Source organism: Patella vulgata, chromosome 3 (assembly GCF_932274485.2).
Source record: "Patella vulgata chromosome 3, xgPatVulg1.2, whole genome shotgun sequence".
NCBI classification, from domain to species: Eukaryota; Metazoa; Mollusca; class Gastropoda; family Patellidae; genus Patella; species Patella vulgata.
Genome location: NC_065881.2, coordinates 57,844,820 through 57,869,230, shown reverse-complemented (window position 1 = coordinate 57,869,230; position 24,411 = coordinate 57,844,820). Strand labels below are relative to the sequence as shown.

General features: G+C 37.2%; 2 protein-coding genes across 3 annotated transcripts in view; both read right to left on the bottom strand.

Moving 5' to 3' along the window:
• LOC126816555 (b(0,+)-type amino acid transporter 1) overlaps positions 1–3,224 on the bottom strand; it is a 34,691-nt gene extending 31,467 nt beyond the window's left edge. Inside the window, exons 1-2 of one of the 2 annotated variants that reach the window (XM_050543216.2) lie at positions 3,063–3,224; positions 1,626–1,670 (exon numbers count right to left, since the gene is read on the bottom strand). The gene's annotated coding sequence lies outside the window, so the exon portion shown is untranslated. The remainder of the gene's footprint in view (positions 1–1,625; positions 1,671–3,062) is intronic. The other variant, XM_050543215.2, reaches the window with a different exon arrangement.
• Positions 3,225–17,046: 13,822 nt separating this feature from the next.
• Positions 17,047–20,136, bottom strand: LOC126816547 (uncharacterized). Its single transcript, XM_050543201.1, has 2 exons — positions 19,921–20,136; positions 17,047–19,120 (listed from the first exon to the last, which is right to left on the bottom strand). The coding sequence occupies exon 2, from the start codon at positions 19,087–19,089 to the stop codon at positions 17,254–17,256; it is 1,836 nt and encodes a 611-aa protein (XP_050399158.1). The 5' UTR covers positions 19,090–19,120; positions 19,921–20,136; the 3' UTR covers positions 17,047–17,253.
• Between the last annotated feature and the right edge of the window lie 4,275 nt (positions 20,137–24,411).

The window sequence follows — 24,411 nt, the reverse complement described above, 5'->3', positions numbered from 1 at the left end:
TGCCAATATCGAAAGGAACCGAGATTTTTGGGAGATAAATAATAATAATAATCGTTTTCTATCGTCAAAATTGGATAAAAATTGTGACATGTAGAGTGTCCACAAACAAATTGTGGACGGACGGACGGACGAACTGACGGGCGGACAGATGGACATTCGGACGGACAGGGGCGACGACAATATACGTCCACATGAAAATGTGGGCGTATAATCGTCCACAAACAAATTGTGGACGGACGGACGGACGAACTGACGGGCGGACAGATGGACATTCGGACGGACAGGGGCGACGACAATATACGTCCACATGAAAATGTGGGCGTATAATAACAAAAATAAACACAGATATTCACTGTAGCGTAAATGGTACAGTCCTTACCCTCTAGACCGTTGGGTGGCTAAGATATTGAGTGGAATAGACAATGTCGTTAAATGACAATGTATACTTGCTTATTATCGTGACAATGATACCTGACAATCGAGAGCATATAGGCTATTTCTTGTCAAAACTTCCGTGGGCTGTCATAAATATTTTGGACATTAAAACATTACTTGTTATATAGCTCATCACGAAACTACCCAAATCGTTGATTGCCATTGTTTCGCACATAAACAACAAACCGTTAATCTTAAATAATATATCGCAATATAGCTGGTTGCCTTGTCATTATTATTGGGAGATTACTTGACTTTATTGATGTATATAGTCACATGATGTTATTCTATATGTCTATCTAGAATTACCTAGTACATATATCTATCTAATTAAATGGTACCATGATGTACGACCTGGTAGTAATATCATATTATACATATAGAACGCCTTTATTGATCAACTTTAAAGATATCTTTCCGTGTACAAAGTGGGGGATTTGATGATATTGGACGAAAAATATTTCAAACTAATTAATCTATCACAATTTTGCTTCAAATACTTGTCAAAACACTGTATTCGCGAGGAAATACCCTAAGCTATAAAAATATATTATAAGAAGTCATTACATATTAGAGACGGTGTTGTCATTAATCGCTGTCCATTTATAATAAATATCGAAGCCTAATTAAATTCTCCGATTATCCACTGCTCACGTCGTTTTCTGTGGTTTTATCTCAGAAACTGTTGTACGTTTAAGTGTCTCACTTTTCCCTAATCCGCTTACCATCAAGTTTATCAACATACAAAAAGCGACCCCTAACGCTGAGAGATCAGACAATATTCGCGTGCAACCTTTGACGTCACTCGAGCACATAGCCCTTAATCGTGGCAATTAGTGACACCCTCACGTTTTTGTCCTGTGCGTGTTTTTTTTTTTTTTGGTTTTTTTAATGGAATCCAGTATTTTTCTAGAAAGACTGAGTGTCTCTACTTTTTATATATACCAAAATTGCTATACTTTTATTGGGAAAAACACCCGATAAATACTTTTGTGGGAAAGTATCTTTAAATGCATTAAATTAATAGACTGGCTAAATGGGACTTGGTGTCAATTCAACACCTATACCCAATTCCAGTGGTTTAAGCACCCGGGAATATCTGTATTTATTTGAAAGATTTGAAACCTATTTTGAATCGGGGAATTAGTCAACGTTTGGGAAAAGCAAACGTGTAATTTAACATTACTTACCAAAAGCGAATAATTTAATGGCAGTCTAAGGGTTGTAAGCCACACCTAAAACAGAAAATCACATTTGAAACAAAAAATTATCAAGGACAAAATAAATGAAACAAAAAATTAACGTTTAATAGCAATAGCCTGTTTATTGCTGTATTTCATACATTCCATTAAAACTTTTAGTGTTTCGTTGTTCAGAGTGGAGAATACTACTTGACGAATAACAAAAGGCTAGAAAATCTCAGTAAATTCAAGCTAGGGTTATGTAAAAAAGCAATGCAGTCGATCGATAAATAGATTGAGCTTGCGTAGCAGACTAGAATAATATCTTTCAAATCTATGCGATAAACACCCCGTCCCCAACTTCTGATGCATGGCTAGAATCTGCGGCGTGGGTAAGGACGAAATGTGACTTTTATTGGCTGTATCTGACTGTGGGTCGGTGCGAGGTGGAGGTGAGTGTTATATCAATAAAATATGTGACGTATCTAAGATGGGTGGGGACATGGGGCAAAGACAGAAGTGGCTGGGATGCCGTGTGTGGTACTTTGTTAGGGCGATACTTTTGGTGCTTTTCTGTCACCACAGTACAAGCACAAGGATGCAAGACGCTTGACACAACTTTAATTTTTTCACTAAAATACTATTGTTTCAGATTAAGATCAAGTAATACTTGCCATGCCAAAATAACCCGGGTTTCTAGTTCTATAACTAAATATATATCATAGCATACTGTTCTTCTTATTAGAAAAAACTGTTCTTAATAAGTACATTGGCGTCCATACTGATACAGTTTGTGGACTACAGTAATTGTTTCTATCAGATAAGACATTAGTAACTACACACTAGCTATACCTAGTTACATACCTGTATATAATTATCTAGATCCGGGTTAATTACTAATATAATACCAGGCCTACTTCTTTATATATTATCGCTATTATGATGTTATTGTTCTCAAATGTAGACGTAACTTATTTTAGATGGCATACTGGCTTAATGATATTTCATGAAACCAAATTCCTTTACACGTTATGGCATGTTCATATAATATATTACCAAAACTAATTTCTAACTATCGGGGAAGTATAATATATAATGATATCCCTTATGAAATACTGATTTGAACCCTTTGGAGTAAATGTATTGTAATAATTTATATAATATACAATTTCAATACATCTATAATTTCAATAAATCATGATAAGTATGTCCATATATCTACGGAGTTATGTATTGTGTTGTGGTATATAGGTTATATGTATAATGAAATGGCACATACACTCAATACCGGTAAATCAACGTATGAATGCCAATATACCACATGGCCGGAAAATGTTTAATATGTAGTGGTATTAGCATAGCTATGGCGAGTACAATGCGTGTTCTAACACGGTTTTGTATTAAATATGTTGTAAGAATAAAACGGTATATAAACGGAGTATTTACCTGCCCGTATAAACAATAGATTCTGTGAACACCAACATCAGTACAGGTACAGAGGAACAGAAAACTCTCATCCCCATGGAGGGAACATCAAGTGTCGAATTACAGTTACATGCGAGCGACCGTTATTCCCCGATATAGGCAATCTGAATGACTGGTATAATGCGTGTTACGAACTGCGCTGGAGATACAGTGCGTAGTCAGTGGTAAGGCCAATAGAAAAATCGTGTTTGAGGAATAGCGGTATCAGCATTATCAGGATGTGCTAATTATAGCCTATAAATAATGTCATAATCAATTGTGAGAAATTCCTAACATAGAATGCGACCGACAATAAGTTATTGTTGATTTACATCCATCATTCAGAGACATTGTTTGTCAGTAAATGGACACTAAAATTCTTAGAATTTTAAATAATATTATCATTCGATGTTTCATTCAAACTTTAACATAACACAACAAATGCAATGTAAAATATATTCACATTACCCTGTGACTGTGTTCAATTGGTGCAGAGGAGTGAGAGCCTCTGTGTTACACTCGACAGAGTATAAAATGAATGATCCTGTTGCCTCGAATCTTGGCGTCAGAACCAAAATATCTGATAGAAAGAAATGGCGCGGTCCTATTTGCACACAATATGCAGAAGATGTATAACTGACGGTGTGTGTCTTGGGGTCATTCTATAACAATTTCAGCCGCCCTTAGAAATAAAATAATGTTGTTAAGAGTTGCCGATGATTCATTTACTTGAATTGCATATCGTTTCTGTCAAGTGTTCATCATTGGGGTTTCCGAAGTGTATATACCGTAAGTCAAAAATAGACAGTTGTAATTGTTTATGTTACTTATCCAATGGGCTTTTCGCTGCGTTTTATTATGTATGTCTTTCGCTTACTAAATAAAATCTTCATTATTAAGCGGTTCGACCGCATGAATGCACATATTTGAAATTACAAATTTTGTGTGTTATTATTAAATTAAATTAGTTTGGCCTGATTAGAAACAGCCTACGCAATGTCATTCGATCGATTGATTCGTTCTTGACAAATGGACATTGTTATTGAACGGGTATGTAATTGAATCTACGTAAACCCAAATGATTATTGAACGTTTCAAGGATTTGTCACAAAGACACAATCCGTTGGTCTGTCAATTACAAAATAAAAACACGGGCCTTATTGTCTTCGTGGGAACCGCGGTGGCTCGGCTTATTAACAAGGAGGTCTCTGGTTTTGCCCCCGTGTACAAATTGACGTATGAGTAAAGAACACCTGACAGATGGAATTCGATAAAAGAGTAGGTCGCTCTTAGGACAAAATTCCCCCTCAATGGCTCACTGTATGGCGTATGTCCGCCTTCATTAGCCCAGTCGGCCCCCCAAAGTAGGGCGTTCAATCCCATTTCATTCAGTAAGAATTTCAAAGCAATCAAAAAGTGTCAGATATTAATGAAGTTCAGTGTTACGCCGATACTTTAATTAGGTCATATTGAGACTACTGGTATTTAAATGACTGCGTGTACAATGCGAGAAGGCGAATTTTACCCGGACTGGGACGTTTGCACCTATTCTTTTTGGATTCCGAACAGCCAGGGGATCTTTTACGTACACTTTCCATTCGTATGTGGCATTTTGTTTTTGTACAATTCGAATAACTAGACACCCTTCACCTGTCATTCACTTCTGACAAGTGGGGACCGCTCGATCCATTCCGGGAACCTTTATTGGTCTTTCAATTTAAGTGGCAGAACACTTTCCACCTTAAAATTTAAGGAAAGTTGTTTCCGGGCTTAGCGGTAAAACTTTTCATACAAGAAAGATCTAGTGAATTTCAGCCATAAAACTTCTATTAACTCGCATGAAGGATTCGGCACATATTCAAAGGTATTTTGGAAATCGAGCACAAAATGAGCCCGTATATAACATATCATCTCCTCAGCCATCAGCCGTTCCTGTTTGTAATTGTACGTCACTAATATGAAATTATATTAACACATTTCTTTAATTTACTTTGGAAGTATGGTGACAACATAGACCTAAGATGTCCTTATAACACCCACGTTTTGTTTTTACATTAAGTATATAAAATAGATGTCGGTGTCTAATCAACGATTACAGATACAATGCGCGAGGTTTAGAGAAAGAGCTGGCCGTTCTTGCAATAACAGTTCAAAAATAGATATTGAAAAATAAATATATTGAAAATTTCAGACTGAGCAAAGTTATGAATTTTGCCGTAATTGGCAGATTGAGATTTGTCAAGTCTCCGTTGTTAGTCCTTTTAGCGTTTAATGCAGATATGGCGGGTATTGTCTAATCCACACAATATCTAAGCCATCCGATGACCCATAGAGAGTTGATTATAAGTTTGTTGTGTGTATAAATATTTAAATAATAATTTATATAGCATGGAACCAAAAACGCACACGGCATTAGGCAAGTTTTGCTCTCACATAATGTTTCGTTAATAGCAGGTAAATCATACGATTGTACTGAATCGGATCTCTGCAAATAAAGTTGATCGGGTTTAGTTTTACGGGAAGAATGTTGATAATATTGCAAATGTTGTACCTCTTCTCATATTTCATACAAATTTGTATGAATTGTGTTATTAACATTTGTTTCAATCCAGTTAATCGGTCACGTAGAGATTCAGGACAACCTTGAAGGGAAATTGTGACGTGGTTTGACGAAATAGTTACATCAGACTTGATCATAATTATTAGATTGTATACAGTAATTGAAAACAATTTGGCAAGCAATCCCTGAACTATAAACACTTTACCTTTCAATTTACAAATCGTACAGATGTTATAGCGGCTAATGCGAAAAGGAATAATGCAATGTGTGAAGGGTAGGCCCTGACTTTTCAATAAATAATAAATTTATAGTAATGAAATGAAATGGGGTTTAAAGTTCTATTCTGCTCCGACTAGGATAATGAAGACGGGCATATGCCATACGGTGTGCCATGAGGGAAATTTTGCCCGGACAGCGGCACTACGGCCTACTCGTATATCGAATTCCAACTGCCAGGGAAATTTTTACGTGCACGCTAATGTGTATACAGGACCTCTGTTTTTCGTCCCAGCCGAACGACTCGACAACTGTACTTGTCGGGAACCCTTGCTTGATCACTGACAAGGGGAAACCACGCAGGAATATCGATGAAGCGAAATGATCAGCGTATATTCGACTTTGTTGAAGACAATCAGTCACTAAGCAAAATGGTACCACAGTCGGAATGAATATACAGTCACCTTGCAAAACGTGATTGGCAGCTACGTGAACTTCTAAAATATATTAACAATATCAGAAGAGATATAAGGGGCCCCAAACCGGTAAACATAACCAACCTCGTCCGCGACACCCATCACTAAATACGTATATAGTTTAAGGGATCGGTTGTTTGGGTGGACAACTTTTGTGTAATAGCTGATTTTGTTTTTTACAATTTTTCTCATATCATCGATTCTTTTAAACACAAATCATCGCAATCATTATATACTCTTCAAAATAAGTAGTGGATATTGAAATGCAAATACCTATGCAGGTTGTGATATAATAAATAGTCATGGACACTTGACATGCTTTGAGAGTATGTTTACAGATGAAGAACTTATCGCCCCAACAGAACCACTGAGCTGCATGTGCGACACTCAATGGCGCCATACACGTGGGAGGGGTTCATTGTCAAATTTGACACTTCAAGGAAGGGTTGATGAAAACTGCCGCGTGCTGGTTTATCCTATCCATGTTTGCTTTTCTATCGGTTCTTGCATAAGATTTACTGTTTAGAAATGAGTGTGTTACGTTTAATTTGCAATGAGACGTCTTCAACATGATGAACGTCTACGTGCTATTGGCATGGTTCTACACAACGAGCAGTAGCCAACATGCTTAAGGTCACAGTCTGTGATCAGCAGACTGTGGAACCGGTACAATGTTGATGATAGACCTCGTTCATGTCGTCCTAGAGCCACTACACAAGCCCATAATCGAAACATTCGTACACAGGTCCTGCGAAATTAGCTTTCTGTAGACTTGTACCAAGTTACAGGAATTCGAGTTACACCCCAAATGATTAGAAATCAGCCACATGCAGCCCATTTGCATGCGCGGCGACCGCGTGTTGTTCTTCCATTAACTCGCCAGCACATGGTAAACAGGCGTCAATCGTCGATGGGCGCGTGTAATGTTCTCAGTTGAGTCCAGATTTACTCTGGATTTCACCGATAGGCGTGCTCGCGTTTGGAGGCGCGTAAATGAGCGTCGTGCTAACGTTAACGTCAGACAGCATGACAGATTGGGGCGTGGGTCTGTTATGGTGTGGGTAGGAATCACCATGACTGGAAGAACGGACTTGCATATTGTTTAAGGAAGGGTGACTGGTGTGTACTACCGTCACCACATCCTGGCACCGATAGTTCTGCCCAACGTGCAGGTCGACGTTTCATCTTTCAAGATGGTAATGCCCGTGCCCACCGCGCTCGTGTCGTGAATGACTACCCCAGCGTCACTATAATGTCAATATGCCTTAGCCAACCACGAGTCCTAGCCTTTCACCTATAGAGAAGTCTGGGGCATGATCGGGAGACGTGTTCGTCGACGTCAACGTTAACCGACAACACTGCAAGAATTGGCCGTGGCATTGCAAGAGGAGTGGGTCAGATTTCCCCAAATCGTGATTGGACGGTTGATTAGGAACATGCCACGACGAATTGCTGAATGTCTGAGGATTGGTAGAGCAATTACTCATTATTAAAACAAAAATCAAAAACGTCCATTTTCACTTTTGACAGTGTATCTCTTTACGAGTTGTTTTTCGAGTTGTGTTAACTATATATTGTGTAAGTACTACAATTTAAATTAGTAAGTATATTAATCAGTATGGAATTGGTGAAACTGAAAGGTATTGATGAGTGTTTCAGTTGAGAAACGGCGTTAGATAATGTTTAAAACAGTATACTGAAGACGTAACGGCACGAATAAACAGCACAATGTTCTCCAAGGATTTAAACTTGCCACACTAACACTTCTATCACCGATCTTTAAATCTTTCATTTTCAACGCAGTTAATGGGGACAAACTACATTCGACAGCCAATCGACCGTTAAATACTAAAAGATAAATACTCAATAGTAGCAATGTTTCGAAAAAAGAATATAGCCATAAACGGCAGCTTATCCGAAAGAACAGCTTGATTTTGAACACATTTGATAATGATAATTTATGCCTCCAAAAAAACGAATCGCTATCGTGTCCAGAAGTTTTTTTGTTCATCATTCTTTCCGGCCAGATTTGAAATAAATTCGTTAAAAACGTTAGCCTCTATCGCATTAACAAATTTTTAGGAAATGGATTTAGAGCTTAACTTCGGAAAGGGGAGGGTGGTTGGCGCGTGCGCGCTGTATCATAAGGTCTGTTGCATTGAGTCAACTGGTGTGGTTTCGATTCCCCGGTTGTACGTGACAAGGGGTGGTGTCGCCTGTTCAAACTCGTGGATGTTAACACCCTCTCTCTCTCTCTCTCTCTCTTATGTATACCTTAGCGTGCATGAAAAGAGCACTTGACAGGTGGAAACGCATACACATCCCGGGGTGAAGACCAAATTGGTCTGTCATTTAGTCAAGTGGTGTGGTTTCGATTACCCGCTTGTACGTGACACTGACAAGGAGTAGGGTAGCCCACTTTAGCCCAGTCGCAAACTCGGTCTACGATAAGCTTCAGAATCCACGGAGGGTACCTATAAAAGCCTAACTGCGTAACGCAGAGCCGAAAAACGCTGAATATCGACAGGGTTTGGGCTCTTATGACGGTTGGTGGCTGAAAGCTGAGAATCGATAGGGTTCATCGTTTTTTTTATCCTAATGCTACACAGCGGACATGAGCGTAATTAGGATTCAAGGAAGAATTCTGTTTATCCTTGTTAATACTAGTATTGGTCAGGGCCTAAAATAACGTGCCTTGGGGCAGGAACGTGTTTCGAAATCAAATATCTGTGCTTCGAAAAAAAGAAAACCGTGCTCTAAAAAAAAAAAAAAATGGTATACCCTTGTTGCTTATGTTGACTGAATTTTCATGCGAAAAAAAGCTGCGCATATTCATATAAACCCCTATGTAAACTGCGCCAGAATAGTCCACATCCATGCCGTTTTTCAGCTATGAATTTTCAAAATTTTATGGGGGAGGGGGGGGAGTCCCCAGACCTCCGACGGCCTCCGGCGCCCGCGGACACTTAATTTAGGCCCTAGTATCGGTCAACGACTAACATTGTCGTGCAATGGTTAAGAGTTAGAGATTATTGGTTACGTTTATTTGTCGGAATAAAGTGGTAAACAGATTCTGAGATCGGTCCAAAACTTTATATCTATTAGAGTAACGTGACTTCTATTATGTCTTGGCCTGACTAGTTCGAGTCTGCTAAAGTGGTTTAATCTATAAAGTCTAGCTTTGGCCACGGCAGATATGTTCTCTTTATCGATCGATATATTTCTGCTAAGGTCTTCCATATTTGGAATTCTCCCTTCATCCATACTACCAACGTAATCAGTTTGTAACTGATTGAGTAAGTTGCCATTTTATTCCTCCGCCTCGTCCCTTAACCAATAATTGTTTTGGCGGTAATGGATGATAATTCAGTTGGAAATGATGACGTATTAGACGAAGTAGTCTTGAAAAATCAAGTTAAAAAGATACTCTAGGATGCTGTAAAAATCGTTAGCATCTGAACTAGTCTAGAAATAGAATGATTTCTCATTGTGTAGGATAAGAGTTATGTTTCCAGTGTTGATCCCAATTTTAATTTTTTTAGTGTGGCTTGAAATATGACATGCAATCTCATCTGGTTTGCGGAACAGCGGAATTTGTTTAATTAAGGGCACTAAATTATTATGCCTTTATTTGATTTGACCTGTATATTCGAATTACACCCAAATTCCACTCGCAACCTCCTTAAATGGCGACAAACCATGGAAGTGGATTATTAGTTATTAGTTTTACTTGTTTGTCAGTTTAGATAATCGAGGCTATATTTGTGGTTCTAAACTTACAAAATACCATAAAATACTTGACTTTATTAAAATTTCCTAAATGTTGTAAATTAGACGAGATATTTTCATCATGACTATGGAAGGATAACAATGCCAATATTATTTCAATGTTCACGGTGCAAAATGTATATGCCAGCAGTTCAGAATACGTACTTTAGTTTTGCAATTTGCAATTTACATTGCTCCACAATACCAATGCCATAGTGTTAAAATATACAATACACTTTTCAATAATACAAAATACAGTATAATAGTTATTTCGCACATTACACTTCTCTTAGAATATTAGAACATATACCTTATATGGGATTACTACGAAGCTCATTTGCATACGGAACAAAGTCTGGACTAGGACAGAAATTAATCATTTACGCGATTAATCTACAAAGGCAACGTCAATAGAAGGGGCAGAGATCAAGCTGGCATGCAATAAGTCACCATACAATAAATCGGCTAACCATTCAATAAGGGGGGCAGGGGGCAGGGGGCAGGGAGGCAGCCGAATGGATAGCACGTGCGCGCAGTATCATACGGTTTGTCATTGAGTCAACTGATGTGGTTTCGATTCCCGGTTGTACGTGACAAGGAGTAGGGTCGCCCGTCCAACTTTTGGGGTTTTCTCCGGTACCCCCGGTTTCCCCCCACTGCTAAACAGGACTGCTGACAACCAATATCGTAGCGCAATTTGCGATACATATTTTATCCGTTGCTAATCAGAATTAAAATTTAACGTTCAACATTTTCAACGTGTATAAAATGTCAAATAAAATTTTATAAACAAAACTGAATTCTCTGTGTGACATTTTCTTCTCGAACAACCCAGACACAATTTATTATATTATACTATATAACACGGGGACATAACTCTATAAATAGGGACGATTAAACCGGAAATAGGGAATCAAGTAGTACCACTCATGCTACGAGACATGTCAATTTCGAGTAATTATATCAGTATTCAATTTGAAAAAAAAAAAAAATCCAGTGTATTCCCTACATACTGTAAATAAAACATAAACAATAAATACATGTAAACGTATTGTAAAATGAGAAATCAAAGTAAGAATTCCCGTAAAATATATATTATTGTTTATATCGTTTGTGTCTATTTAATCGAGTTTATTCGTTTAAAATCCGCGTGTTTCCGATTGAACAAAAGTAAACACATGGTAAAAAGCATACGAATTTGTTTTCTGCCGAAGAAATGGCATTTAAAATAAGTAGGGCTTCGGAAGCCACTGCCAAGAATTGGCTTCAGACATTAGGCCCTAACCAAAAGTCTACACCACATTCACAAACTGTCACAGCTACCTGTAGCAGCGCTAAAAAAAACTAAGAATGAAATCTAATCATTTGTTATGAATTAAAGTAATATCTTTTTATTTAGTTGTTGTATGCTGAAACTGAAAAAACTGCTAATCAATTTTTAAATTTGCTAATTAAACTTGGCATAATTGGACTTCTTAATTAGCAGAACAGCTTATCAACTGTGAAAAATTACCGACAGTCCTGCTAAAGACCCCTACGTGCAAGCGAACTATTGAAATAAAATGGAACCATGTGTTAGTCCCGAAATTACCTAGTTTGTGTCGAGTGGACGTTAACCCTCTCTCTCTCTCTCATTCAATAAGGGCGAGCCTAACATTTTGACTTCATCCCCCCCCCCCATTCACTTCAACTTTAATCTTTAAAGGGACAATAACACTCTTGCTGGCTTGAAAGCTCCAGAAAATAAATAATATCTCTATCTAAGTACTAGATGTTTAAGTGTCCTACCTGTTGTGTAAATTATCCATTACATCCTATTTTACTTGTCCAGAGGGATCGAAAATATTTTTAAATCGAAGTTTCATTTGAAAAGGTTTACGTTAGACGTTTCAAACCATTATGTTGAATTTTTCAAAATTTTTAAATAAGGTGTGTTAAGATGAAATTTGTATCATCAATTTATTGAAATATTCTAAAATAGTACAATTTGTTGACTAGAATAAAGATTGGGACATACTATTCAGTTACAACAAGAGTGGTATTGAGCCTTTAACCTATTTTTCAAAGTAGGGGTCGAGACTGGCGCAGGAAGGAGGGCCTATATAACCAGCACACGTGTCTAGTCGTTCGGATGGGACGAAAAGCGACTTCCCGTGTATACATTGGAGTGTACGTAAAAGATCCCTTGGCAGATGGAATTCGATATAAGAGTAGGCCATAGTGTCGCTGCCCCAGCAAAATTCCCCTCATGGCACAATATGCCCGTTTTCATTAACTCGGTGGAAGCAAAACAGTAGGACGTTAAACCTCATTTCATTTTTTCAAATATAAATATAACAGAAAATTATTTAAATATTTGAAAAGAGTAATGAACATGCTTTTTAGTGATAATTAACATGATATCTGGAATTCGAATTAAGACAGGTATGTTTACTTTTTAAAAAAAAAACCTTGTCAGTGATGCAGGAGGGTCTGACAAGTAGGCCTACAACTGTCTTGTCGTTCGGATGGGACGAATAAACGAGGTCCCGTGTACACATTAGCGTGCACGTAAAAGGTCCCTTGGCAGTATACAGTTGTCCGGGCACATTTTCCCTCATAGCACACTGCATGGCGTATGCCCGTTTTCATTAGCCCATTCAGAGCAGAACCGTAGAACGTTAAACCCCATTTAATTTCATTTCATTGATTGTTTCCCCTTCTACTGACAAGATCGATCGCGTAAATTATTAATTTCCGTCCTAGTCCGGACTCTGTTTCCGTAAGCAAATGAGCTTCGTCCTAGATCCCATATAAGGTATATGTTCTAATATGCTAAGTTCTATTATGCATTTGTCTATTATGCAAAATGGAGAATGGAGAAGTGTAATGTGCAAAATAATTATTATATTGTATTTTGTATTATTGAAAAGTGTATTCTATAAAACATTGTGACATTGGTATTGCGGAGCAATGGAAATTGCAAATTGTAAAACTAAAATACGTATTCTGAACTGCTGGCATATGCATTTTGCACCGTGAACATTGAAATAATAATGGCAATGTTATCCTTCCATACATTACTACTGAAAGTTAGTAAACAGGCAGATAAGCAAAGATAATCACGTTATGGCAGCTTGTGGTCTAATTGAAATGCCATATTGTTGTTCCATTGAGTCTTTAATAAGTCCGTATTTGTTTGATTGTTATTTATGACGATACAGGGGACCCTCAATAAGATAAAAGCGTGTGCTTCAGAGTTCTTTATCGCCATTGATTACCCAAATACCATTAAATATTCTATAAACGACTCAATAAGCAAGGGCAAAGACAACATAATTATGTATGAGGTAATTATCGAGACTTAAAGAAGAATGCTCGCTGCTGTAAACAAATATTTTATCAGTTGGTTCAAAATATGAGTAAGTAATGTGCCTTCTATGTCATTGATAGTTGTTATTCGCAGAAATTTGGGTGGATTAAAGGGACAATAACACTCTTGCTGGCTTGACAGCTCCAGAAAATAAAAAAAATAGCCTTATTCTAAGTACTAGATGTGTTAGTGTCCTACCTGTTGTGTAAATTTTCCATTAAATCCTATTTTACTTGAAAAGAGGGTTCAAAAATATTTTTAAATCCAAGTCACATTTGAAAAGCTTTACGTCAGGCTTTTCAAATGATATAGTTGAATTTTTCCAATTTTTTAAATTAGGTGTGTTAAGATGAAATTTGTATCATCAATTGATTGGAATATTGTAAAATAATACAATTTGTTGACCAGAATAATGATTGGGACATATTATTCAGTTACAACAAGAGTGGTATTGAGCCTTTAAAACCAAGGTGTTAACACGTAATATCGAGAATGCATGTCATCCGCCGTTATTTTTACCAACTGGTCCCATTTCACAATTGACTTTAATCTTAATTTTTGCCTCTTTGTTCCAAAATTTTCGTGGGTTTAACGAAATGTGGTAACGCCTTGTTCAAAAGCACGTTCCAGAGGTTCACCATGGAAACAGTATACTAGTAGCATCTAGTATGTAATCATGTAACTATCAGAAAGTTTGAAGTCGATTTCCTTGCATCGGAGGCTATTTCCGAAGGACAGTTACTCTTAGGCTCTCTCTGTCTGTATAGGCTCCGCAAGAGCAAGGTGTGGTGTGGTGTGATGTGGCCCATTCCTCGGCACATGAATTATAGCAAGACGATGAGTGACAAGCGGTGAGGAGTATGTGTGAATATATAAAGTGTGGCCCCTTGGTGATTTGCATATACATGTATATAGAAATATATAGATATAAGGGCCCCACATAGATCGACGTGTGAACCCTTTATAGATCGCTGCCCCCCCTCCCCGCGCCGCTAGTTACGCTACTGTGTAGGCCTATAACCCCAGGCTAGTCCATTCAATGTCCTAATCTGTTGAAGTCAGGATATAGGGAAACCGCCCTTTCTATATCTATTAGCTTGTGTCATGACACAATTAATTGTATTATAATTCACAGAGATGACAGGACGTTAAATGTTCTGGCAATCAATTTACAAACGATTCTTTCCATTACAGAAGACGCTTCTGGAAACCAGGTGTGAAGATTGAAATGAAATAGGGTTTAACGTCCTACTGTTCTGCTCCGACTGGGCTAATGTAGACGGAATGCTCCGCCTGGGCTAATAAGACCAGGCATGCGCCATACAGTGTGTTGTGAGGGTAATGTTGCCCGGACAGCGGCACTACGGCCTACTTTTATATCGAATTCCAACCGCCAAAGGATCTTCAATGTATACACGGGACCTCTGTATTTCGTTCCATCTGAACGCCTATACGTTTCCCCTTGCCCGACCCTCTGTCCTTCACCAATGACAAGAGGGAAACACGCCGGAATATCCAGATGAACTTTCTCGACCAATGCATGGATCGAACACTTGACCTCCAGGTTAGCAAGACAACGTGTTACCAACTTAGCCATCGTGAACCCCTTGAAGATTGAATCATGTACATGTAATAAACATTATTATGTATCGAATAATACACATATCTTTCGTCGAGTTTCGACCCTTCTGAAAGCCAGGCTAGATAAGATGATGCCACGGGCTGGGTGGGAATTCAACACAATAGAAATTATATTAAAATTTACTTAGGTGATAATTATAAATCACTCGGGTGAATCTTATTTATAAAATATAAAATAAATAAAAAATGGTTCGGGTGGGAATTAAAATACGGTGGCTGATAAGGGACATGAAAAATAATATCGTTTTTGGGTTGTTTTTTTTTTTTAATATTCATCCAAGTCAATTTTAATATAATATTTTAATTTTCACCCAAGTCATTTGTAATATAATTTGTTGTTTTTATAATTTCCACCCAAGTCAATTTTAATATAATTTGTCAGTGATGCAGGATGGAGGGCCTGACAAGGACAGCTGTCTAGTCGTTCGGATGGGACCAAAAACCGAGGTCCCGTGTACACATTGGCGTGCACGTAAAAGATCCGTTGGCAGTTGGAATTCGATATAAGAGTAGGCCGTAGTGCCGCTGTCCGGGCAAAATTTCCCTCATAGCACACTGTATGGCGTATGCCCGTCTTCATTAGCCCAGTTTAGGAGCAGAACAGTAGGACGTTAAACCCCATTTCATTTTCATTTTCTTGTGAAAATTCAAGAAAATAAATTAAATTAAAAATTACTTGGGTGAAAATTACTCGGGTGAAAATTAGAAAATACAAGCCGACAGTGAGGCTGATGTCCCCCGCCGAAATCCCGAAATAATAAATGACACATATATTATTAAATCGCACATTTATTTTTTTTCAAAAGTATCGAGAAGTCAAACTGATTATCAACTCTCTATCAGATAGAATCAAAGTTATCTTGTCCCAAACCATCGACCAATGAAATTGCTCAGCTCTGCTTAGCTTTAGCTCGAAATGTTAATCATTGAACTCAGTCAAGACATTCACCTAATGCACATCTACATCAAATTTAAACATTCTATCTCAATTCATTTCATTTTCAATTGTTATTTCCAAAGTCTTGACCAATCAAATTGCTTATCGCTCCTTAACCTAAGCAGAAGATTAATTCTCATCATCGAATTTAGTCAAGGTAATGATGTAACGAATCTCTACTCGGAGTTTCATCGCTCTCACTTAATTATAACCAAAGTTAACGTGCCCCAAAGCAGCAACCAAACAGATTGCTCATCTCTGCTTACCGTAAGCAGACAATGTTCACCAAGGCATTCGCCTAATGAACGCCTACACTAAATTTGAACTTTCTAGCTCAATTAGAAGAAGAGTTATTGTGTTCCAAAGTCTCGATAAATCAAATTGCTTATCGCTCTGCTTACCCTCAACAGTCATCACTCTCACTTAACCAATCAAATTGCTTATCTCTGCTTACCTTAAGCAGAAAATGTTCATCGTCGAACTCCATCAAGGTATTGACCTAATAAACACCTACGCCAAGTTTGAATATTCTAGCTCAATTAGAAGGAGAGTTATTGGGTCCCAAAAAGTGTGACGGACAGACGAATCGACGGAAAGACAGACAGACTGACGGACGAACTAATTATCGAAAACAAATTATATTAAATCTGACTAGGGTGAAAATTATAATTGACTTGGATGAAAATGACAAAAAAAACAAAAAAACAAATCATATTAAAATTGAATTGGGTGAAAATTAAAAAAAAATAAATGAAAACTATTTTTCATGACCATACAGACAGGACAACCAACTTTCTTTCGTCCAGTCCAAATACTGGTAATAGAAGTTGGTGATCTAACGCCTGCTTCCACAGTAGTGTTATTTAGTGGTTTTTTTTATACTCATGGTTTTGGATTAAGTATGGAAATCTACAGTAAACATTGGGGCGTCAGACTAGACAAACAAAATAGATTTCAGAAAGAAATTTTCTCTATTGATTACTTTGACTAAGGAAAGTAAATAATACATCGCGACATCTTACTTGTGTGTCTAGACATACTTGTTCTTGCATTATTTAGCGTTAACTTTGAAAAATAAAGAATGGTTTTATTCGTTCATCAGAAAGTTCATACTTCATTTTGCGCAGTATATGATAAGACCTGATAGGATCGCCACGATTACTCAAAGATTAAAACAAAGATTTCAGTCGTAGCACGACAAATAATAAATACATATTAATATTCTACTGTGATGCTCGTGGTTGTTCCCCATTACAATTTTGTTCTGGTTTGATATGAATAGCATTTGATTTTTTGGCGATGGGTGGTAGCACTGTATAACTGCGAAGTTTACAAGCAGTAAACTTGGATAATCCTACTTGGCCCTTTTGCTTGATATCGTCTTTCTCATTTCTCATACAGAATTTCTGTTGAAAGTTTTCACAGCCCCTGTCATCCTTATGACCTCTGAATGTGTTTTCTCGTGTACAATGTCCAGAGTAGTTTCCTTTCGTTTCGGTTACGTGGGGTTTATAATCTCCCCTGGTACTGTTTCCAAACTTATTCTCAGTTTTATCTTCCTCGCCGGAGATAGAAATATTATTTTCATTTTCATAACGTCTAACTTCTTCCTTTGGGGGCTCTTTGTGACTTTCTGGTGTGTTACCTTTTGCCCGTTTCATCCAATTGATTTCATCCATGCAACTAGCAATACTGCCATATTCTTTATGAGAATAAGAATATTCACCACCCAATTGTCTATCTGAAGTACCCTTTCTAGCATCAATCTGCTTCATCATATAACCATTATCATGATTCAGTGTACCTGTGATAGAGCGGTCTTTTAAATGGGAATCGGCGCCGGATTCAATACGCGATAGGATTTCATTATAATATGTACTTTGTTGCGGTCGTGTTCTATTTTCCAGACGGCTAGCCTTGGTCTCCAAAATTTTATCTTTAAAGATGATCGCAGAATGATTTTCGCTACTGCTGTTATAAACAATGGAGTTTGATCTTTCGTCACCAAAATCATTCTTCTGTTCAAAATCCCCAGTACTTGTATTGTAACCATCTTTAAAACGAAGAACAAATCCAACATCTCCTAAGCTAAGCGTTTTGTCAACAACTCCTACACTATGTGATTTGTCAACAATATTTGAACTATGTTTTTTGTCGGTTACATCAGAACTAACTGTTTTGTCCACACAAACTGACCCAAGTGTAATGCCAGTGGCATCTGAACAAAGCTTTTTACACACTACATCTACATTAAGCGTTTTGCTTAGGCCATTAGAACTAGATTTACCGTCCATGCTCTCTAAGCTAAGTGTTTTGTTGGCGCAACGATAGCTAAGGGGAGGTCGACTAGTATTATGTAAACTACCTGTGCTACCAAAATTTGTAATGTTATTGTGAGTATCATGGCTTGGCGTCAGATCAGCATGAACTGTAGATGTATCTCCTCTATCAGCAAGGGAACTACATGTAAGTCTCTTACCACCAACATCTCCTACAGCACTACTTACACTTAATACGCTATCAACTTCACTTGATTTAAACTCACGTCCATATTTAATATTATCTTGCTCCAGATCCACTTTATTGCTATCGCCACCCGGAATTATTGCACTTTTCCCATCAAAACAAATATGTGTTTCGCTTGTTGTAAAGCTTTCATTGCTCAAATCAAATCGAGGTACGAAATCATAATCCCATTCGCAAAAAGGTGAATCGTGTAATTTCCTAGACTGTCGATTGCTATCGATGCCTTTTACCTGATCATTATCGGTGATTCTAAGAAGTTCACCAACTTTATCTAAGCTACAACATGAATCATCGGAACTAATCATACCTTCGGCATCAACGCTGGGATTTTCATTCCTTGAAGACAAGACAATCAAAGATTTTGACATCTCCCCTGTAGATGAACTTTCCGTCTCACGTATGAAGAAAGTTTCGCCTGGTTCTGATGTTTCATTTACTTCTGATTTTTCTCGTAACTGCTTAGCAAGGTCACAACCTTCTTGAATACTATCGTGGAGTTGGTCATCTAACTTGTGCATAATTTTCATATACATAGCTTGGTTCGACTCATGATCACTACCTTTTCTGCAAGAATACAAATGAGAATGACCCGGTTTTGGAATAGTAATAAATTTATTATGGTCGAATCAGAGTTTAATATTTGGGGATAATAAAGCCGAATAGTATAATACTATGAAACTCGAACTACAGTCTAATCGGGAAGGGGGTGGCCGAATGGTTAACTCGTGCGCGTTGGATCACAAGGTCTGTCATTGAGTCAGCGAATTATTGAAATAAAATTGAACCATGTGTTAGTTCCGAAATGACCTTGTTAATATCGAATGGGCGTTAAACTACCCGCCCCCCTTTTTCTCTCTCTCTCTCTCTCTCTCTTTCAACCTTGATTAAATGTTACTTAGCTACAACAGAACTGTTAGCTTATTTCTATTTACATTTAAATATACCGGGGTTTGTGTCATAGACAGAGGCTGTGTAGTTAAGGACATGCGCAAGTAATAAAATGCTCCAATAATATATTTCGATTTTATATGTCGATGTCAGAGCACGTCCGTGCTCTGGTGAGCGAAGAAGGTGCCCTGGGAAATAGAAATACGTGCTATCAGAAAGTTACAATTTGGGCAAAGAGTTTCGCCTGGTATCACTGAAGAGAGATCATCATTGTACCGAATTAATATGATTCGTTTGTTTGTCGCTATACGGCGCGTCAAACGTGTGACCAATCTCTTCCAGTCTCCTATAAAACAAAAGCTTCCTAGATTTTGCCTTTTATGTGTCGTAGACGAGCGATGTCTTTATTTCGAATTCCACTCTTCAGGAGGTAAACAATTTTAAAAAGTTTCTAATTTCCGCAGGATTATACTTACAGTTAGAGGTTATTATTCTCCAGTTGTGACCTCGTCGAGTTTCCGCAGATATGCACCAAATTGACGCTAGGGATCATATATATTTCAAACATTTCCAAAACCGGGTGGAGAAAACACCCCTGGACCCTACCTAGAATTAACGTTGTCAGAGGTACGTGCTCCGAGAAAATATCCTTGAAATAGGACAGCCAATGTGGCTTCATATTTCCCACAGTTCTTATCAACGTGAAACACCCGTAGAAAATGGAAGATCGGTATTACCTTTCCTCTATTTCAGTTCGTAACACTTGGATTTGTTGTTTCACTGTGTCTGTTTTCTGCTCACAAATATTTTGAAACACGTCCAAGAAGTCTTTGGAGTTGGAAATTCCTGTCGAAAAAAATAAGACAGTAACATTATAACAGGTTTTTAAAATTCTCGCAAGAAAGGCGATGTTTCAATTTGAACTCATACAGGGCTGACTTTATACAGGTATGGTATCGGAAGTTAAGGTGGTAGGGGTTGCCTTTTTTTAGGTAATCAAACAAAAAACAACAACATTTGTTTAAAATTCATTTGGCAATGGTTACCTGTATTAATAATTAAAGCTAGGTCGAAAGAGATCGACTAATTCGGCAAAAGATTACAGAGACAAGGCAATCAATGATTTCCTTTTGTTTTCGATATGGATTCTATATAGCCTACAGTCGTACCGGACTTGAACTTGTCAAAAGCGAAAATTATGTAAGATTAAAGATACATTATGTAAGATTTAGATAAAGGGCTAGCCATTCTTGCTATAATAGCTCAAAAATAGATAATGTAAAATGAAAACATTGAAAACTTCATTCAAATTACTTCATTCTGAGCCAAGTTATCACTGTTTGTAGTTTTGGCAAGATGTGTGCGTAGTGGTAACAAGGGCACTGGCATATTCGACACTTAGCCTCGCTTACCCATTTTTAAATTAAATTTTTAAATGGTGAATCGTTCTAATCTAGTTAAAATCTCGAGTAGCCTATCCGATACCTTCGAGAGTTGATTTGTTAATAAATGTCTAATTAATAGTTTATATAACATTTCAGGCCTAAAGAAAGACCCGCAAAGGGTAGATTAGCTCTTGCATGTATGTTTAAGTTTCAAAAATTGTATTTCTCTAGATTGCTAAGTGTTAAATTTTGAAAAATAAATTTAGTCAACAAGTGATGAATCGGGTCTAACAACAATACAAACGTATTAATTATGTGAATTTCCCAAGCCAATAATTTCAGCTTATACCCTACCCCTGAGGCCATGACGTCTCGTGCACGTGGTGTAAGGACATGGTTATCCATACATTTTAATGCAGCTATCGTTTGTATTTAATCGAAAAAAAAAATATATCACGATAGCTGCACCGGACTATGATAAACGATAAATGATGATTTCTTAGCTATTCACTGGAATGTATCTGGGACGACTTGAAGTAGGGCATACTGGCATAGCCCCCCCCCCCCTTAACTTTCGGGCAATCTGATATATCGGGCAGACGGATAAAATGAAAACAAAAATTATTAGTTCATCTAGTTGGCAAAATAAAGTGCCCGAAATATAATAAAACACCAATTTTACTTTTCTTTTAATTGAATACCACGAATTTGTATTGAATTGACTATGGATTCAAACATTTTGTCTGGAGTCACTCTACTTTTGTGCGACATTTCGGGCATCGATTATTATTTGTGAATGCAGCTGCAACCGTCTGATTGGATGGTTGGAATTCAGGTCGGCATTGAGTGGGATTTTGGTTACAAAACCATTGCACAACTTTAGAGTTGCTTAACTCACGGGCTAGAATAGCAAAAAAAACGCATTTGCGACGGTTACATTTTCAAAATTTTCTCCAGGAAGATGAGGCCCACATATAGGCTATATTGGACCACATTGAAGTTGCTGTATTTAAGGGCTGAAATAGCAGGAAAACGCGTTTGCGGCAGTTAAATTTTCAAAATTTTCTCACGCCGGTCCGTCTCCGCGAACTGTAAACGATTGATTGGTTGATTGAATTTTTTCGGGCATTTCACTTTCTGCCCCCTAATAGTCATCGAACCTGTACACCTATTGTACCTTTCTCTTGGATAGTCATATATCTGATAAACCTTTACAACTGCAACTCTTGCCTTACCCTGCACTGTAAGGGCCGCTTTGTCTTTCCGGGCTGGATATACAGTTCATAGATTTAATTTCTTACCTTCAGCTTCGAGTTTAGGATCCACGGACATTTCCCCGTTTTGTGATTTACCAATGAATTTGGGCCTAGATGTAGCTTGATCAAAAAATTGATTCTATAAAAAGTTAAAGAGTTACAAAATGAAGTCTTCTGTCCCCATGCTTATAGACTTGCCATCCCTAGGTTACTGTTCTGACACAACTTTACTATGACGTCATAGATACATTTACCTTGATGTCAGACCAAATAAGGACAGATCTTGCCATTTTCCCAGACAAGAGACCTCGGAATTTTCAGTAACGGATGTTTGACCTCACGGATCAGATGCACTAGCACATGTCAGCCGTTCTGCAACAAGTAGGCCTTACCCGTCAAATAAAAAGTTTTCCCGAGTGATGCCTTTGATACGCCAAATGTCTACAAGTGATGAAAATACAATTTGATGATCAGGATTTAATCATTATAATTTAATTTGAATATATAAAAGTTTGCATTTGAATATTATATTGCTTGAAACGAATTAATTCAACTCTGCGTTCCAGTCTGATGCAGGGATGAATGTGCAATTTGGCATTGTTGAAGATTGGGTGTGGTGACTTGGTACAGTTTTTGAACAACAACGTGTTATTTGACATAGGCTACATTGCCGACACAATATGGCACGATCAGTGCGTGACGTATGGGGATCATATTTTATTAATAAGAAACCTTTATGAATTCCGACTATTCTGATCCATTGAATAATTGTGGGGTCTCCCCAAGTTGCATGTGGATATTAACAACAAATATATTTTAAGATAGGTTGCCAGGCAACAAAAAATACGCCCACAGCAGCTAAATCTATCGAAGCGGTCAACAAGGGTTGTCGCATATTTATTCTTTTGTAAGTAATTAGGGGCATTTAATAGACAATTTCATACAGATGACATTATAATTCTTGTCGTTCGAGGGTTCACAAGGTTATAAAAACTTATAAATTTCATACAGATCGGATGATAAGTTTTGTTGTTCGAACGTTCACAGGGTTCAACAAAGTAAAACAAGGGCCATAACTCTAGAAGTAATTGACGGAAATTGCTGAAATTAAATAGGTTTCTTTATTTCACTAATTTAAAGCCGGAATTTCATATTTTCTAAGAAAGTCAAAATATAATTATTTCTATGTCTTTTGCTCAATAGTTTATCAACTCACTATTATACGACCATGGGCATTATTCGCCACCCTTAAAAATCATTGACACAGGAAATAATAACACAATTACCTCCCTTGTTTTCCTATTGCCTCCATGCATTAGCTACCTTCAAACGTTGGAATTTGAAGTTGAAAATGATATTTTTGCCAATGTCTCAGCTGGCAATAGTGAATTATAGGATTATTCTTTAACAAGGTAGGACGGTTTATGGATACCATCTATTTTAAGGCTTTATTTTAATAAATTTTAAAAATAAAACTTAAAAATATGAAATTGTAGCTTTAAATGATGCATATGAATTTCATACAGATTGGGTGATAACTTTTGTCGTTCGAGTGTTCACAAGATTCAACAAAGTGAAACAAGGGCCATAACTCTAGATGTAATTAACAAAATTGCTGAAATTCAATAGGCTTTTTCGTTTCACTAATGTAAATGATCCATATAAATTTCATCCAGATTGGATGATAACTGTTGTCATTAGAGCACTCACAAGATTCAACAAAGTGAAACAAGGGCCATAACTTTTGGAGTTAGAGCGTTCACAAGAAATTGTGGACGAAGGCAATATACGTCCAAATTTCCATGTGGACGTATAAAAAAGAATTACACAATTTATGATAAATAGATTTTATTACTATAAAATATAAGCCCCTATTATAAAAATCCAAAAATAGATTATGGAAATTTGCTGAAATTCAATAGACCTGTTTCACAAATTTAAGGCTTGTTCATTTTACTAATTTAAATGATGCATATAAATTTCATACAGATCAGTTGATAACCTTTGTCGTTAGAGCATTCACAAGGTACAACAAAGTGAAACAAGGGCCATAAGTCTAGACATAATTAACAGAAATTGCTAAAATTCAATAGGCTTCTTCGTTTCACTAATTTAAATGATGCATAAAAATTTCATACAGATCGGATGATAACTGTTGTCATTAGAGCTCTCACAAGGGCCATAACTCTAGAAGTAATTGACGGAAATTGCTGAAATTCAATAGGTTTTATTATTTCACTAATTTAAATGATGCATATGAATTTCATACAGATTGGGTGATAACTTTTGTCGTTCGAGCGTTCACAAGATTCAACAAAGTGAAAAA

Bases quoted from the DNA above. Each gene is read 5' to 3' on its own strand.
- LOC126816547 (XM_050543201.1), bottom strand. From the start codon at position 19,089: ATGTATATGAAAATTATGCACAAGTTAGATGACCAACTCCACGATAGT.